Source organism: Lepidothrix coronata, unplaced genomic scaffold (genome assembly GCF_001604755.1).
Source record: "Lepidothrix coronata isolate B3197 unplaced genomic scaffold, Lepidothrix_coronata-1.0 Scaffold14, whole genome shotgun sequence".
Lineage (NCBI taxonomy): Eukaryota > Metazoa > Chordata > Aves > Passeriformes > Pipridae > Lepidothrix > Lepidothrix coronata.
The window spans coordinates 830,326-849,244 of record NW_016690194.1 but is presented as its reverse complement, the minus strand read 5'-3'; the positions used below and the strand labels follow the sequence as shown (position 1 = coordinate 849,244).

At 40.7% G+C, this 18,919-nt stretch overlaps 1 protein-coding gene across 1 annotated transcript in view; it reads right to left on the bottom strand.

Annotated features, from left to right (window-relative positions):
* ADAMTSL1 (ADAMTS like 1) overlaps positions 1 to 17,571 on the bottom strand; it is a 375,877-nt gene extending 358,306 nt beyond the window's left edge. The window contains exons 1-2 of the mRNA XM_017806263.1: positions 17,514 to 17,571; positions 14,503 to 14,593 (exon numbers count right to left, since the gene is read on the bottom strand). Coding sequence (XP_017661752.1) covers positions 14,503 to 14,543 — 41 coding nt within the window. The 5' untranslated portion in view covers positions 14,544 to 14,593; positions 17,514 to 17,571. The remainder of the gene's footprint in view (positions 1 to 14,502; positions 14,594 to 17,513) is intronic.
* Positions 17,572 to 18,919: the final 1,348 nt, after the last annotated feature.

The following is an 18,919-nucleotide window of genomic DNA, read 5'->3' as shown; positions in this document are numbered from 1 at the left end:
GGCCGTGCTGATCTTCGTGGAGTGAGATGATCATTAAGGAACTTGGGGGGACAACCTAAACGTTCCAAAATCTGCCACAGACCTTTTCTGCTCACAGTATCGAAAGCCTTGGTGAGGTCAACAAAGGTTACATAGAGACCTTTGTTCCGTTCCCTGCACTTCTCTTACAGTTGTCTGAGAACAAATACTATGTCTGTGGTACTCCTGTTGGCTCTGAAACCACATCGGCTTTCAGGTAGAATTCCTTCTGCTATAGCGGGTATTAGTCTGTTCAAGAATATTCTTGCCAAGATTTTGCCAGCAATGGAGAGCAGAGTAATACCATGGTAATTTGAGCAGTCTGATTTAATACCTTTCTTCTTGTACAAAGTGATGATGACTGCACCTCGAAGGTCTGATGGTAGTTTGCCTAGTTCCCAACAGCGCACCACAAACTCGTGAAATTTAGTGTGGAGTGCAAGGCCCCCATGTTTCCAGACTTCGGGTGGAATTCTGTCAACCCCAGCTGCCTTGCGGATTTTCACCTGCTGTATGGCCTTGAGGGTTTCTCTTAAAGTGGGGGCAGTATCCAATTCGTATTTCACCGGTTGCTGTGTGATGGACTGAATTGCTGAGTCTTGGACTACACAGTTGGTACTGAAAAGAGTTTGAAAGTCTTCAGACCATTGATTCAGAATGGAGGTTTTGTCTGTTAGAAGCGTTTGACCATCAGCGCTGAGTAAAGGGCTTTGGACTTGGTATGTAGGCCCGTATGCTGTTTTCAGGGCCTCATAGAATCCTTTGTCACCACCCGTATCAGCACATAATTGAGTTTTTTCAGCTAGATCGATCCACCACTTGTTCTGGATGTCATGGAGTTTCTGTTGGAGTTTGCTGCATGCAAGATGAAAGGCTGCTTTTCTTGCATGACAGGATGGCAGTGCAAGGTGTGCTTGGTGGGCAGTTCTCTTCTTCCTCAACAATTCCTGGATCTCTTGATTGTTTTCATCAAACCAGTCCTTGTTGTTCTTGAGGAAGAACCTTAAGGATTCTTCAGAGGATTGCAGAATGCAACGGATAAGGTGCCAAATTTTTTCAGGAGAGGAACCTGTAGAATCTGTGGAATGGTTTTTGAGCCTAGTTTGAAGATTTGCCTGGAATCTGTCTCTTACTGTGGCTGATTGGAGATTGTTAACTTGGAGTCTTCTCCTTGGGACACTGCCCCTTTTAGGTTTGAATTTGAGATTGAAGTTGAGTTTACAGCACACAAGCCGATGGTCTGTTTGGCATTCTGCGCTGGGCATCACGTGGGTATGGTGGACATCGCGGACATCTCTCCATTGCACCAAGACATAATCAATGAGGTGCCAATGCTTAGATCTGGGGTGCATCCAGGTTGTCTTCAGACTATTTTTCTGCATAAAGATAGTATTAATGATGGTGAGCTGTTGCTCCGCACAGAATTCTAGCAGAAGTCGACCATTATCGCTGCAGTTTCCAACACCATGCTTGCCTAATATTCCTTTCCATGCTTCAAAATTCTTACCTACTCTGGCATTGAAATCACCAAGGATAATGATCTTATTGTCTGCACGCACCTTTTGGGTAAGGTGGCGCAGGTCAGTGTAAAATTTATCTTTTTCAGCAGGGTCGGCTTGGAGAGTTGAGGCATATATACTAAAGAGGACAATGTGTTGCTTGTTGTGTAGTGGAAGGCGTAGGGAGATGTTTTTCGGTTCTGGGCTTACCTGACCAAAAGAGTGTGTAACTGGCACCATGTTCTCTGAGGCTGCCTTCCTCGTGAAGGCAAACTTCACTGAGAGCAGTAATGTCAATGTTGAGATGAGCCAGTTCACGGGCAATTAGGACAGAACGTCGCTCAGGACGTCCGCTATCCGCAGAATAGAGCATGGTTCTGATATTCCAACATGCTAGAGTTAATTTAGGTACACCTTTGGAGGCAGGTGCATGCCTTTGTCTTTTGATCTTTGTGCGACCACACTGGAAGAAGATGCTCATTGGCCTGCGGTTAATCAACTAGGTGAAGGGTGGAGATGAGCTTTGTTTAGGCCACCTTTTCTAGGTCCCTCTCCGAGTGGAGCAAGCAGTGCTGTCCTTGAAAAGGCTGCTTGGTCGTTCAGGGTGCTGCCCCAAGAGACTGTCATCTCCGGTCAGTGTCAAATGACCGATATCCTGAACCGCCTGCATGCAGGGTTGGGTCTGCGGCTTCCAGTGCACCTTTCACCTGCCGTTTCGACCCTCGCCCATCGCTACAGGACTTTTTGCATGTGGGTAAAGCCTTCAAGCCTGTGTAACGGATTTTTTAGGTGAGATGCAGTATGTGTGGAACTGGACCTACCCTTTAATTCTAAGGTTCATCTGCCAGGGCCGAGCGAGCTTGGACGGTGGCAGCGAGGTCCTCAGGACGTAGGTTTAATTAGAGTGACCTTCTCTTAGATGGATGGCCTTACAGGGCTAAGCGTGCTCCATCTGCCCAGGTTTGGGACTAGAGTTGTCCTTCTCCTAGGATGACTGCCAGAAGGCTAACAAGCTCATCCTGCCCAAGGATGTATTGTATCCGGCCCTACGGTTTTGACCTGTCTGGCATGGGCGACCCTACTGAAGGCACGTACCATCGCCAGCATAGCTCACAACCACATAGGGGTACACAGGTTTCATTCCTATTGGAACGATTTGGGCAAGTCTTTCATTTCCTACTTTACTATCACCTATCTATATACAATCTCAAGGAAACACCCAGGAACAACCCTTTGTCCTGATTACCCTTTCAGGATGTAACAGAGCAAAGCAAATATATCCAGAGCATGCCGAACCTGGGCAGTAGCCACAGGTGAGCCAGAAACAAACGAACAAACAAACCGTTCTGACCCCTGTACCCATCCAAGGCTGGGGTGCCTTTCAAGGCCCCAGCCCAGCTGGGACCCCCAACATTCTAAAAGAACCCAGTATCCACCCTGACCTTATCCTTACCCCACTGTGTTACCACATATCTACAGGCACACTGCTCACCTGCAACATTTCATACAGGATTGCCCTGCTCGCCCTCCCACCAGTCTGAGGACCCCCATGGCCTGCTCGACACCCTTCCCCTCCCCCAAACCTGGAATGGCAAACCTCTGTGTGCTCCGAAGCTCCCCTCTCCTCTTCCACAGGGGCGCAGTATCCACCAGCGAGGCTCCCTCTCTTTCTCTCCTTTCACCTGCCGGGGCTACGGCAGGGGCTGACCGTGGCCGCACCTGGGGGCCGGTGTCCCCAGACCTCCACCACACGTGGCGCGGGGGCTGCCGGCATCCCCAGACCTCCACTACACGTGGCGCGGGGGCTGCTGGGGTCCCTGGACCTCTGCCATATGCGGTGTGGGGGCTGCCGGGGTCCGGACCACTCAGTGGATATGGAATTGGTTGGATGGACACACTCAAAGAGTTGTGGTCAACAACATGATGTCCAAGTTGACAACAGTGACAAGTGGTGTACCTCAGGGGTCAGTACTGCAACCAGTACATTTTAACATCTTTGTTGGTGACATGGACAGTGGGATTGAACGCACTGTGAACAAGTTTGCTGACAACACTAGGCTGTGTGATGAGGTTGACATGACGAAGGAAAAGGACAGCACCCAGAGGGACACTTTGACAGGCTTGAGGCATGGATCCAAGAGAACCTCATGAAGTTCAGGAAGGCCAAGTGCAAGGTCGTGTAGCTGGGTCGGCACAATCCCAAGCATAAGTACAGGCCAGGTGGAAAAAAAATCAAGAGCAGCAGAAGGACTTGGGTGAGTTTGTGGACGATAAACTCAACATGACCCGGAAACATGTCCTGGCAGCCCAGAAAGACAACCATATCCTGGACTGTAATAAAAGCAAAGTGACCAGCAGGTCAAGGCAGGTCATTCTCACCTTCTACTTTGCTCTACTCAGGTGGGGAAGACCCCACCTGGAGCACTGTGTCCAACTCTTGGGCTTTCAATACAAGGAATACGTGTGTACTTGTTGGAACAAGTCCAGAGAAGGGACACTAAGTTGATCACAGGGCTGGAATATCTGTCCTATGAAGACAGTCTGGGAGAATTGGGGCTGTTCAGCCTGGAGAAGAGAAGACTTTGGGGAGACCTTATAGCACTCTTACAGTACCTGAAGGGGGGTTAAAGAAGGTTCAAGAGGGACTTTTCACAAGTGGTAGGAAAAGGGGTAATGCCTTTAAGGTGAAGAAGGGTAGGTCTAGATTACATATTAGAAAGAAATTCTTTTCTGTGAGGGTGGTGAGGCACTAGAACAGGTTTTCCAGAGAATTTATGGACTCCCCATCCCCAGAGGTGTTCAAGAAGAGGCTGGAAGGGGCTTTGGGTTACCTGGTCTAGTGGGAGGTGACCCTGCCCACGGCAAGGGGGTTGGAGCTACATGATCTGTAAGGTCCCTTCCAACCCAAACCATTCTACGATTCTGCGAATAGCCTTCTCTGTCAGTCACGTATCTGGTCATACAAATAATGCATTTTCTATAATGAAGTACTATAGATAGAAACATGTGGGAAATGCATGGGAAGTATACTTCAACTGGTTTGTAGGATATAGGCAAACAATGCTGACTTTCCTTTCCCTGAATGGGAGATAAGAATTATGATCAAGGAAAGCTCCTCCAGCTTCCTCCTTTGAGATACCGTAGCTGGCCTAATTCTCGTATTTCTCACTTCTACTAAATAGTCTTGGTGACCATATAATTCTTTAAAATTGCCATGAAAATGAAAGCAGTAAGACATGGACACAGTTGGTATCATTGTATTCAATTCCAATTATATCCCCATCATGCATGCCTTTATTATTTATTTCTTTCTTCCTGGCTCACCCTCTTCCCCAGTAAGAAAGAATTCAATTAAGAATAGATGACTGATTTGAGTACAAAGCTTCTATTTTTTTTTCATGGAATAGAACTAGAACAAACATCAAAATACTTGTGTGCAAAGCTGTAATAGCTCTTACCATATCTAAACAGAATTGGTCAAGAATAGTCTAGCGAAACTCCAAAGAAAATCCCTTTAAAGCAAAGCTTTTCAGAACATATTTATCCTTTCTCTGGATGTTTGAGTTTGTTTTGAACCAATACATTATCAAGTGGAAGTTTTCAATTTGGTTTTGCAAACAATAAGAATCTAATCTTCTTTCTTTTATCCAGAACACTTACGTGGAAATGGCTAGCCAATGGCAGCTTAGCCAATTTATCTCATTTGCTGAAGATATGACTGTATCAAATTTAATGTAAAAACATGTAAGAATAAATATTTCTTCTTCAACAAACTAAAAGAAATTTACTACACTGAGAACAATATTCCAACAAGCAACTGCTGTCTTTGAGGTAGACTACAAATGTTTGTCACAGGCTGTAATGCCACTTCTAACAGCTGCAGTAAGAAATACGTTTTCAATCAGCAGTTCACACTCTGTGTAGTACAGTATACTTCCATACACACACACACACACACACGTGCACACACACACACTCTCTTCCCTGAAGGGTGCCTTCTGGACAGGTCTGCAAAGGAAAGTCCTCTCAAGCTTATCACTAATTGTAAGCATTGTGAAAAAGTTAAATCCAAGGACTTATTTTCTATAGAATTTAACAGCTGTGATACCTACAATATTACTACTCATTTGGCACTTATTCATACACTATAACTATGTTCTGACAGAGATTCTACTGTGAGGCTATGAAATCTGGGACAGCATGCTTAATGGTTTAGGTGCTATTCCTTGAAGATTTTCAACTGTGCCATCAAGGAAATACAGACAATATTCGGTGTGTTATTAATGCATTCATGTAGACCTATGTATTAGGCTAGTAAGGCTCATCTCATCTGTTGTGAAGCATCTCACTGAGCAAAAAAATTAAGACGTGCAAGAGAAGCTTGGTCCACCACAGATCTATCTATAACTGTAAACAGGAAAAAAATCATAAAGGTATCTAGTACTCAGCATCTAAAGCAATTAAAAGATTTGAGAAATGGCCTAATAAGCTAGCAGGATGAACTGATAGGTCAAAATTTTAAAGATAACTCTTAAAATGCAGACCTTTGCCTACTGGCAGAACTCCAGTAGAAACTATGTCTTTGTTCTTCTGTGTCTCTTTCAGGCACAATACAACCTTCTGATTTTCACTCACATTTGGCAGGTGGTCCTGTATATTTCCCTTGGCCATTCCTTGGTTGAAGTAAAAATATCTTGCTTGCAGCATAGATTCTTCCTTCATGCAGAAAAGCTCCCTTACAGCTTCTCAGTGTTGCCAAACACATCTTGTATTTAGGCTAGGAGGGAAAGAGGGGATGGCAGTTGTCTCCTGGTTTGAGTTCCATTTTATTTTTGTCCTCAAGTTTGATAAAAAAGCAGCAGTGCCAAGCTGTTGTTTCTCCACAACTACAAACCTGGCTATCACGCTTAAGCTTTGGAAAATTCAGTGTAGTTGGCTTGGGATTACTTTTGACCACCACCTCAGAGGTAATTATACAACAAACACGCACCAGGCTCGTAAGATATTTCCCAGTTCATACAAACAAAATCCTGCAGTTAACATCATAGGTTAGCTACTGTTACATGCTGAAAAATCCCAAATTCTTATAGCACAAGGCGCTTTGTGAACATTTCTCATTTTCTAGGGTAACGTTCTCTGAGGGGAAGTACTATATATGTACTGACAAGTCAAGACAGTAAAGCTGCATTTAGCCACCCAGTAAAACAGGTCAAAGCTCCAACTTCATCCAACAGATATGTACTTTTTTTATTACCTATGTTCCTTCATTACATGCTTTCCTTTTGTTAAGTATCATTTAGATCTACTAATACACATTTTTACTTCATGCAGACAATAAAGATCCAGTCAGCTGAACTAAGAGTTCAGAATTTCAGGACAGCAGACTAAAACCAACTTAACACACCTTTAACTGAAAAGAGACCCATGATCATAGAAGAATTTTCATATTGCAAGGAATTTATGGTAAAATCCAAAGGACATCACACACTTTGCGCAATTAATCAATTGCCCTACCCCACTAGCATGGCAACTTAAATAAATTATTTTATTCTTTTATTCTAACTTTGCTTACATTTAACAGAAAATTTCCACAAGTCCAGTTTTCATCCTAGCCTGAGAGCTGAATTACAGTCTTCTCCAGGAAGGACTACCAGGAAAGCAACGACGAGGAGGTAAACTGGCTTCATAACTAAGCCAGTTTTTTTCAGTAGTTTCTTTAGCTTAATCTTGCACTGAGGAACTCACGATTAATTCCCTAGGTTAAATATTTTCTGGTAACTACTTAAAATTCATTAGCAGATACCCCATCACACTTAAACAGAGTAGTTAAAAGTATGTACCATATGAAACATATCTCAACAGAACTGCAGCCAAAAGCTATGATGGGCGAGAATAGCCATTGGCCTATCAAATTTGACACGTCTAATCTGAGAGTTTCAAATGCTGAACAAATGCAGCTGCTTCAAGTTGTACTTGAACTGCACTGTGTATGTACAGATGCATCTTAAAGCTCATCACCAGTGATCTAAAGCAGTAACACTATTTAAGGCATGCAGCCAGCATCATTCAAACTAGAGAAATACCCAATCTCAGCATTACAGAATCACAGAATATGCTGAGTTGGAAGGCACTCACAAGGATCATCGCATCCAACTCTTAGCCCTGCACAGGACCATCCCCAAGAGTCACACCATGCGCCTGAAAATTCTACTGATATTTAGACTTCATCCTACAGCACTGAACATCTGCGAGTACAAAAAACTAACATTTTTAAAATGCTACCTGACTCCTACATATTCTACTAGAGCATATACATTATTATTTTATAAATCTAATTGAATATTATTTTTTTTACCTAAGTATGTAACATAATGAATAACTTTAAAAAATAAGTTTGAGATTATTTTATTAGAATAACTTCAAAATATTTAAAATTTGCTACTTTTTTATAAGTAGTTGACATTTCAAACCAAAAAGCTTTTATAAAATAGAACAATCACATTTGTTCTGAAAATTTTGAAGTGTGCTTAGAACTTGATCAAAACTTTATAGACACTGAGTTTTAGTTGTTTCAGTTTTGATGAAACTGTACTGTCTCACAAGAAAAAATAAAAGCACTGTTCAAAAATTCCCAAACAATTATAACCACAACCACCCAAAACAAGAACACGCAGTGCTTTCTGGTGATGAGCATCTGAAAAAGACATCCAGAAGCAAAGGTTCTGTTTTCTTTCCTGCAAGCCAGGCAGAAACAAGATTAAAGCATTAGCTCAGAAATGAGTCTCTTGGCTGAGCCACACCACTGAACTCTACAGTGTTTGCAATATGAAAGAAAATTCTCCTTAGACAGAAACATCTGAGCATACTCAAGCATGCTTCACACCAGTATTACCTCATGGTTGCACTCCAGAGCTAAAAGGTTTTGTCCATCAGAGCATACCTGTGAGTAAGTCTGCATGACAGGCTTCTGTAGTATTTTATCTAAATGTGTCAGAAATCTATTACAGTAGTCTGGCTTTATCTCTCACAATTGCTACAGAATTCATGAAGACAGAAGAGGAAGTGCTGATGAGAAGGAATTGCCTTGCATGACCTATACTTTAAACAGCAAGAGGTAACTCTCTGACTAGAGCTGTCACTTCAGAAGATGAAAACACTGTTCCACGGATTAACAGTCAGTCACTCCAGCTTCAGTCTAGCTAACCAAGTTGGAATAGCCAAAAAGTTTTCAGAAAGACTTAAATGCAGGCTCTAGATGTCCATCAGGCATTCTGGGGATTTTACCTGAATTTCATGCAGAATTCCCTCAACATTATCTTACCTTTTCTTTGACTTTTGTACATCCCACCTCTGAAACGTAGCAGAGATCTGCCCACATATTTTACACATAGGAAGTTCTGTAACACTTCACACAAAAGCCAGAACCAGAAGCATCCTGTTCAATTTCCAGTGTAGGTAGACACAACGAACCAGATCTCAGTATTGGTCATCCCAAGTTCTCCAAAATTACTTTTCACGTCTCCAGAAGTGTTGATGTAAAATTACTGTTATATTCTTTTTTTTTCCCCCTCCTTTTTGTTGAAATCATTGGAATTCACATATTCAATATTTTTCCCATAATCAGAACAACTGCAAGCCGTTTTTTCCCCAGTGAAAGGTAAGAATCTCCCATTCACACACTTCCACAAGGGGGGGTGGGGCCCCTGGTGGTCTAGTGGTTAGGGTGCAGGACTCTCACCGCTGCGACCCGGGTTCGATTGGGGTTCGATTCCCAGCCCCCCGGGCAGATGGAGCTCGTTAGCCCTGTAAGGCAATCCATCTAAGAGAAGGTCACTCTAAACAAACCTACATCCTGGGGACCTCACTGCCACTGTCCAAGTTTGCTCGGCCCTGGCAGATGAACCTCAGGATTAAAGGGTGGGCTCAGTTCAGCGCACACTGGGTCTCACCTAAAAAATCCACTGCGCAGGCTCGAAGGGTTAATGACCTTTCCCAAATCTTTGCTCGCGAAGACTGGCCATTATATTATATTATACAAGGGGGAGGTAAAAAAAAAATCAAAACAAAAACCAAAAGCCACCAAAACTGTGGTATTTTAAGGAAAACAGATCACCTCATTGTTTGCAGTATCACGACTACATACTGTTAAACAGATACTGCTCTCCAGAGCAGAGAGATGATGTCTTTCTCATATATAAAGCAGATTAAAAATTCCAAAGTTTTGAATGTTTGTGTCTATCTTGCTCTTTAGGTCATTAAAGAAATATATTCATATAAATTAAAATTTAACAAAATTCACATAGTTTCTGAAAAAGCATTATCAGAGATATTATCTAGTATATTCTGTTATAATGCCATAAATAACAAAAATTCTTTTCACTAATTCTTCCTTCTTCTCCAAATGCCTTGCCCTGAGGTCATTATCATTGCTTTAAAACATGACTTCATTTTGTTTTCCTTCCTTGGAGGACTGCATGGAGACTACCAATAAACCATCAATCCCATGTGAAAAAAACAACATGAAACAAACATTTAAATTAGGCTATCAAGCTTTAAAGAGTCATAGATATAGCAAAGCTAAGATCCCAATTATGCCTAGTATTTATATACTCATATATAAAAAACCGCACTACAATCTTTAGCTTTATGCATTTAAGCTGCACTTTCTCAAAATCCTGAACTTCAGCATCATGTATGACCACGCATGGTCCCATATATGTGCAACATCAGGAGTTCACAGAGACCACTTCTGTACACAGGAGAGGCTATCCATACAGAAGATGCTATATTAACTGTAGCTTCACTTTTTGGAACCTCAAAAAACACTTCCAAAAAAGCCAACAAAAATACATGTAAATTCCATTTCTGTATCTCTGTGCCCAGACTCAGTACCAACTGCCCACCACTTCTACTGTAAAACTTCCTATTTTGAAGTCAAAGCCAAGCCCAGCGTACATCTCTACTGCCAATGCCAGCTAGACAGCCACACTGGGCAGATAAAAAAGTGCTAACCTATCTTTGATACTATTGATTAGGCACAAATTTTTGTGGGTGTGACTACAACTGAAGGTTAACTATAACATAATAACAAGGAAATAACATGACATATAAGGCAGCAGCCATAAAACTGCATAAAGATTTAACAAAAGGTAATTTTTTAAAATTAATTTTCTTGTTTAAGTTTCAAATTCCCCTATGTTTGTCACATAACCAAGTATTTGTGGAGGCCAAACATTTTTCAGTGGTGACCAGTGACAGGACGAGGGGCAACAGGCACAAACTGGAGCAAAGGAAGTTCCTTCTGAACATCAGGAAAAACTTTTTTCTGCAAGGGCGACAGAGCACTGGAACAGGTCACCCAAAGAGGTTGTGGAGTCTCCTTCTCTGGAGATATTCAAAACCCACCTGGATGTGATTCTGTGCAACCTGCTCTAGGTGAACCTGCTTTAGCAGGAGTGTTGGACTAGATGATCTTCAGAGGCCCCTTCCAACCCCAACCATTCTGTAATTCTGTAATTAAAACTCTTAATGGACGAGATTGATATTTGCTTCACCATCGCTCAATCTTCTCATTTCTCAGGTTTCATCCATCTCTGCCAGTATTGTCCTATATCATTCCCACAAAACAACACTGCAGGCAGAGCCAGCAAGAAGCCCTAAAGTAATCAATTTCAATGGGAGATCAAACTCAGCTCCTATTGTATCTGTGTAGGAGAACAATATAGCTCAACATAACCTTTAATTCCTGTAAATGTCCCCGATTTTCTTTAAAAGCCTCATGCAGAACAAACTCTAAATGATCAACACATTACTCAAAATAAATGGCCCTCTGCACCTCTGGTGGGATTGTTTGTTCCCAGTTTGCGCAAGCCACGTGTAAGCTGCTCTGTGCATTCAAGTTTGGGGGACGTTCCCTTTGCAGGGAGCTGACCACAGATCAGCTGAAGCTTATAGAAATTATTTTAAGAGCTTCTAAAACCTACTGGAAGCTTTTAAGGGAACTACACACTGAAGACAGACCACAGCCATCACCTATTCTGAAGAAACAAATGTACGTATACATACATGTATTTTGCTTTTGCTTTAACCTCAACTAAAAATGCTGCTACCACCACTGCAGAGATTCTATGAATGTCAAACACACAGACATATTCAAAGAATATTAGTAAATGCATAAGATAATTTGCCACCAAGGGACATGGAGATCCCTTGGCACAGCGTACTAGAAGCCTTACAATAAAAAAAATTATTGTTTACTTGTATTGCATACATATAATCTCTTAGCTTTCATTATTTCCTAATGTCAGAAATCAAAACTCTAGGTTTGATGGATTGCTGTTTTCACCCATCTTTAGATTCTTATATCCTAGTCAGATGGCACCCTGACTGAAAATCTATTCCTTCTCAAATTGTGAAGGATTTTTTAAGAAAACATTCATGGGAAATGAAGCAAAGCTCTAATAGTCAAGACAGCCTATTGCTGGTGTTCTCAAAAAGTCTGCTTCAGAACTACCTGAATGCTGCATTCACTTTTGTAGTCTCCTGGCTGGCAAGCAAGGAAGCCCACAGCTTTGCAGGCTAACTGCAGCCATTAATATTTCTGCTTTGTTCCTCAGCAGCTGCTGCAAGTAAACCTGAACAGGTTTTCATCCAAACAGTGTTCTTCATCTACTAGTTACACAAAGTGACACCTTAACAACACAGCCTGCCCCAGACCTCCGCACGTCTCTCCACACGTCTCTCACATAGAGACGTGCATTACAGGGATGGTGTGCACATACAGTGAGTACAGCGGGACTTAACCATGCCATGGCATTACATGTAATGAAACAGGGAGAATTATGGAAAAGTCAGTAAAACATACTATCAACTTACTGGCAGATGCTGTCACACATTATTTACTGTTGTATCATCAGAGCATAAAATGATTAGCTTAACTTTGTATCAGCATTTGAAAACGACAGCTTACTTATTTTTATCCTTAGTGCACTCCCCATAAATGTTATTTTTAGATGGTATTGGTATTTACATTGGGTTTGACCGCCTGTACCTTGGTGGTAATTATTCAAAAATAGAACCAAAATATTTAAATTGTGATGGACTGTACTGCAGAGATGAAATATTTCAAAACAGAAATAACATTTTACAATTGTAAGATACATTTTGGCTAATGTTCTCTTGAAAACTTTACAAAACCAAAAGGCCACTCTCTGTACTTAGTCTGCAAAAGTCTGTGCTCATAAGCTAAGACCTAGCACAGACTATGTCTAGCCACAGTCTCACAAATCCAGAAATCTGTTCACACAAACATCAGAACTGTTGATGCCTTGTTCACCTGTGATCTTGTGATAATTCCTTAAGATGCAGTCTTTAATTAGACTACATGCTTATCCACAGATTCCCTGCCTCATTTACTACACTGACAAACAACTGCAGAAGCAACTTGGTCTGTAACTTGCCTCTACATTTACATGACAAAATGAGATCAGTGGTCTTAGAAGACTGTGGGCATTATCAGGGGAGCTATTATTTCTAAAATATCAACATTCAGATCTGTTAATATCCTTGATCAGAATATTTTAAACATTTTCCTCAAACTTTAAACCAACTTAAAGTAGAATACAGATAGAAAGAAAGTCACTGTCATCAAGATTTAATACAATTTACCTTACTCTCATACTATTGTGGATAAGGCTATCACAAAAATGGTAGAGCAACCTTAGTAGGTGGATTACTGTCAATAAATACACAGAAGCACGCAAATTCCCTCTTAACTGAAAAGAGTTGAATGTGATGAGAATAACTCTGGACAACAATAATAAACTGTCAAAATGTAGTCTTTCTAAATCACTATCTTGTGCTATAAAAAGAAGAGGACCTCACAGAGGAAAGATACTAAATTGAAGACACTTCCCAAGGCACTGCTTGTGAAAAAATTGCAGAGAACCCATTTTTGCACAGAAGTTCAAACTCTGAGGTCTTACGTGTTTTCAGTAATGAACAAGGTTTTCCTACTCAGTGAATCTGGTGGAGGCTCAACTCTGAGTATAAAAACAGTGGAGCTAATACTGAAATGCATTCCAGCATGTAAATTACTATGTCTGGTTTTAATTGCCACATACACACTCTCGTCTTCACTCTAGAATCAGTCTTCTCCAAACTGGTAACTGTTCAGAAAGGAACAGATTTGGAATAATATTAAAGCTTTTCAGAACTAGATATAGAATTTTTTACTTGACTTTTCAACAGCTTTGCTTGAAGAAGGAAGATTTCTGTTTTAACAGAACCTTTTGAAAAGCATGCTTTAAGCCTATAACTAAACCAAGAAGACCAGGAAGCAAGTCTATGGTCAACTATTCTCTTTTCTGAAATATAGGTAAAGGATCAATTCTTCAGGGTTCACTATTACTTTTTTAGAGGGGAATTGTTACAGACGACCTCTGGGTTCTCTATCCATCTGACTTCAAAAACTTTAACATGAACTGTAATGACAAAGGCTCAGTAAGATTTCTCTATCTTAAAGAAAGGTCATTATATATGTAAAGGGAATATGAGGTCTCTGAATATGTTTTGCTCTGTGTTGTAAGGGTGAGCTACATTAACTGACTTGAAAAATGCTTCACATCTGGGCACAGTCTACTTATCCACACCATTATTCTTCCTAATGAACATATTGGTTATGATTGGATTATAATTCAACACTTGAGGAGGTAACTAAAAAGTTGACCACAGGGAATGTTGACTGGGCATCAGTGTAGCTGGATCCTTAAAAATCGAAGTTTTAATAGGGGTCTGACAGCAGATCTGATGGGATTCTCACTTTCAAATGCTATATCACGTAAGCTTTCTTTGATGTGTCATGACATGTCTGAGAGATGTATTTCAGCACTGACATTCAGAATATTTCAGATTAATCTTGCCCTTCATGATAGGATTACAGAGCAGAAATTGCAAATGAAAAACTGGAAAAAAAAGGTAAGTGAACCTTATTGAGGCTACAGGATCTTTCAAGATGAAATTCTGCATCTCCTGAGCAGCACCAGTGCCAGGACATTGCTGTGGTAGCACAGGTAAAACTGAAAGTAGAAAAAAATTTTACATCAGTTGGATTCCTCTGTGGCCAGAACTTTCTTTTTTAATTAGGCCTTAGTTTCACTTGTCCTGCTATGGGACTGATAAAACAAAGTCAAACTTTTCAATTAACAAGGAGCTTGAGATAGCTCAAAATATTAATACTACAGACACTCTCAGAAATATAATACAAAAATCCACATCTAAAACCAAAGAAAACAAGTTTTATTTAAAGTATTTCCTTGTGGTTTAAGGTTGGTATATATAATATAAATTCATCATTTTTCACTCACATTTTATATGTATAAATACAAGAAAATAATGCAGACATCATACGGTCTTATTTATGTGGATACAGGAGCCATTAAAGGATGCAGATACAAGAGGTCATTTCTAAAATGTGTTCAAGTGGAAGGAAGAAATTATCTCAAAACTGGGATTAAGAGATTATGAATTAGGGGACCACATCTCAGTTCTTGAATTAATGGCTTTTGCTCTGTATCACTGAGATCTCTCCACAAATGAGGAATCATTAAACAGCCCTTGGTCAGAGGTGATAGAAGTGTTAACCACTGTGCTGTGCATGACAATAATAATTACAAAAATAATATAGAGACAGGATTCTTTATGTATAGTCATGGTATTTTTTTTTCAAGTGCTAGGACTAGAGTTAGCATTTCCCCATATTCCTTTATTAAAGACAGTCCATGTTCTAAACCATTATGATATTAAATCTGAAATATGTAATTTAGATACTTACTACACTCTTTCTAAAAGCAAATTTAAAATTAGTCTTGAAAAATCCAGAAAGGAACAATTTTTCTTTTTCAATAATCTGTTCAGATATTTTTTCCTTACATATTTTCACATTAATCTTTACCAAAAAAAAAAATCTTGTTGTTGTCTATAATTTCAAATTTAGTTCGTAACTAGAAAGACATGCATATATTTTAGAGAAACTGATTTAGAAGCTGGATAATCTATTTCTTACTACCAGATGACTAGCAATTATTTTTTGGTTGAAAAGTGTAACTGAATTTAAAAAGCACTGCTCTTATTAGTTTTAGAGAACTAGACGGACAAAGTTAATAGAGCTGATCACAGCTGTGCTCTGTGTCTAAAACTAAATCCTTGTTAAAAGATTGATTGTATTTATTGCCACTAGTGAAATGAACCACTTTTTAACATGTCCTACACTGTTTTTTTCATTTTGAGCATAATCCAGTTATTGAGTTATATACTACCAGGACACTGGTAAATGAAAGTTCTCTGCCATCACACCTACTATGGTCTTGTCAGTTTTATTCTTTTCCTCTGTAATTTTCATCCATCTTACTAAAATGTGCACAAATCAGTTTTAAGACGGAACATGAAAGCAAAGCTTTGAAATTATAAAACAACAGAGTCATGTCAGATCCAAGGTATTTCTCCTGCTTCCTGATTTAATGAGCAGAACCAGGGAAAAAGTGGCACAGGTGGGGCTTTCACACATGTTACTCATCCCCAAATTCCTTACTAGGTCTCTGGAGCAAATGTCAGCTTCAGAGCTTGCAACGAATTATACTGCAAACTCCACTGTTACGGAATGGGTTAACAACCGACAAAATCAAGGTTACTGTTTGACCCACTAGCTCCCCTGGAGTGGTCACTGTCATTACTTAGCAAAAAAACCCCAAACACAAAACAGGTAATTTATCAAGTTTGTAATGCTTCCACAAACTTGGTTCCAAACTATGTCACTGGAGAATTTTCTGCATATGTTATTAAAGTCAAGGTTTGAAAGAATGCTTAATTCATATGATGCATGCTCACTCCTACAGCATTTAATAGATAGCATGTCCCACTGATCTGTGTCCCAAAAGAAGGAGGACAAAGGGTACAGAAAAGTAGATATCACCCAAACATTCACTCCCATCTGTCTATTCAATAATTTGCTCTCAGGAATGTCTTCTTAGTCCCAAGTACTTTTCATCCTGCTTATCCCATTCCTATAACATATTTTGCAAAATACAAAGATACTCATTGACAAAACAGGGAGATGAAAATCCAAGTGATTTTTCACATGGTTGGTAGCAATTTTACCTAGGAACTTTTAAGTCTGCAAAGCCTACAACATTTTTGAACCATAAACTTACTAGTGTTTTCACTGCATAGCATGAAAGAGATCTTGATGAAAATTAAAAGATGCATAAAAACAAAAAGAAAAGGAAAACACATACATCAAAAAAAAGATGTCAGCTTGGGACTTGTCCTGTCTAAAGCCCTAAACTAATTCCAGCATCTTTAATTTTGAATAAGGACCAGAGTTTGACAAGCCCACCGTGACATACAGCACTCAGAACTGCAGCAGAATACTCATATCACATGGAATAGGGATTAGAATTCTATTACACCCAGACAGTTTAATTAAGAGTTTGATTTTGGCAGGCTAGTATCCTTTAAATATATATTCTTATTTCAACGTCTGTTTGAGTTGTACTATAACCTGCTTGGGACAAATCCACTGCCACACCATAACCTTTAATACTCATCAGGAACTAAAGGCACTTGTGGAATGCAGCAGTGTGCTGGGAACCTTTCTATCAATAGCTCAAAGTTCAACAAACTGCCTTCATAAATAGAAATCCTTTTCCTTTGCATCTGAAAAGCAAAGAAGTTTAAATAAGAATGCAGTTGTCCCAGCCTAAAGAAAATACTCTTTCTTTTTTTTTTTTTTTTAATACGTAGTGTGGCATTCTTGACTCTACCAGATTATGTTAGAAAAAGCAAAACAGTCACACCTTACCACTGCCTGTAAGCATTTTTGGTTACCTATTGATGCCTCAGAGCTTTTCGGATTTTTTAATCACAACACTTGGTTTTCCCCCCCAGTTTTGGGAAGTCCGGTTTCGGACCCCCAAAGCCGCCGTGGGCGCAGCCACCCACCCGGCAGGTCAGCTCTCCGCCTCGGAGAGGAGAGTGAACCAGAGCACGAATGGTCCTGCCCCGGACCGCCCCTGGGCCCGCCCCACCTGCCGAGTTGGCAGTGCCCTGCCTGCTCGGGCTCCTGCTCCTAATGTTGCCATAGCAACGCAGTCCAGGAGTAGGCGAAAACCAGGAAAGATACGTTTTGCAACAGCGAGAAGGGAAGCTCACAAGGGAAGCTTACCCAAGACTGGCTCTTGTGGTAACTGTCCCTATGGTGACCTGCGGAGGGGTACAGGAGGTTCGGAAGGCTGAGCGACCGGCACTGTCCCACCGCTGTGGCCCTCCCCCCGCCCGCTGGACTAACACGAAGGAGGAGGGGGGGGAGGGAAAGAAGAGCTAGTTGTTTTGGCCCATGTGCTCTGGGCCTGTTCCAGGCTCGCAGTCCATGAACATTCCTGCCCTCTGTGCCCTGAATCAGTTCGGGGGGCTGGGGCGAAACCACTGTTTTGCTTTCAATGTGACCTAACAATGTATCAGAAGTTGACTGTTTGCAGAAAGTCTTATTTCAGCAGACAGACTTGGAAACTGTGCCACCAGAACTGAGACTGAAAGTGGAAACAACTTTTATGCCGAAGCGAACAAATAATGGAACGTGCCTTAACAACTGCAAGTTAGACACATCAAGACAAAAGGATTTGGACTGTAACAAGAATTCCTAAGGTAAAAGCTTCTGTCACGGTTAAGAACTGTTGTAAGATCAGCCTATGATCTCCAAAGGTGGTAATATAAGAATCAGACTGCAATTTGAATAATACTGTGAGAACACCAGACAGTGCCATGACTACTGTATTTGGGTTTTTTATCTTCTGTCCTATGTTGCTGTTAGGCTTCTCTTACTGTTAGTTTAATTACAGTAGAATTGAAAGCTTATATTGCTTTTGCTATAGTGACTGCTTTAAAGTTTGCAATGTTCATATTTGTATATGTTCCGTTCGAGCACGTGCCGGTTTAAAGGTAAACCAGCAGGGGAAATGAACTCAACTCAAAAGAGAGATTATAAGTCACAATAACAATTTAATAAAATAATACAATAAGTATGATTATACAGACAAACAATTGGTTTTAACCCACAAAACCCAAATGTATAACCCAGCACCCTGGGGCATGAACAGAGTGGTGTTCTTTGGGCCCCCTGAGTTCAAAGTAAAAGGAGAGGGGAAAACCTGTGGGTGAGAGTGCTGTTGCAGTTTGGTCAAGAGTGGTGATTGCAGTCCGGTCGAGAGTGGTGTTTGCAGTCCGGTTGAAAAGTGGTGGTTGCAGTCCAGTCGAGAGTGGTGGTTGCAGTCTGGCTGAGAGTAGTGGTCTGCAATCTGGTTGAGAGTGGTGGTCTGCAGTCTTCCTCTGGATTCCATGAGTGGTTAAAA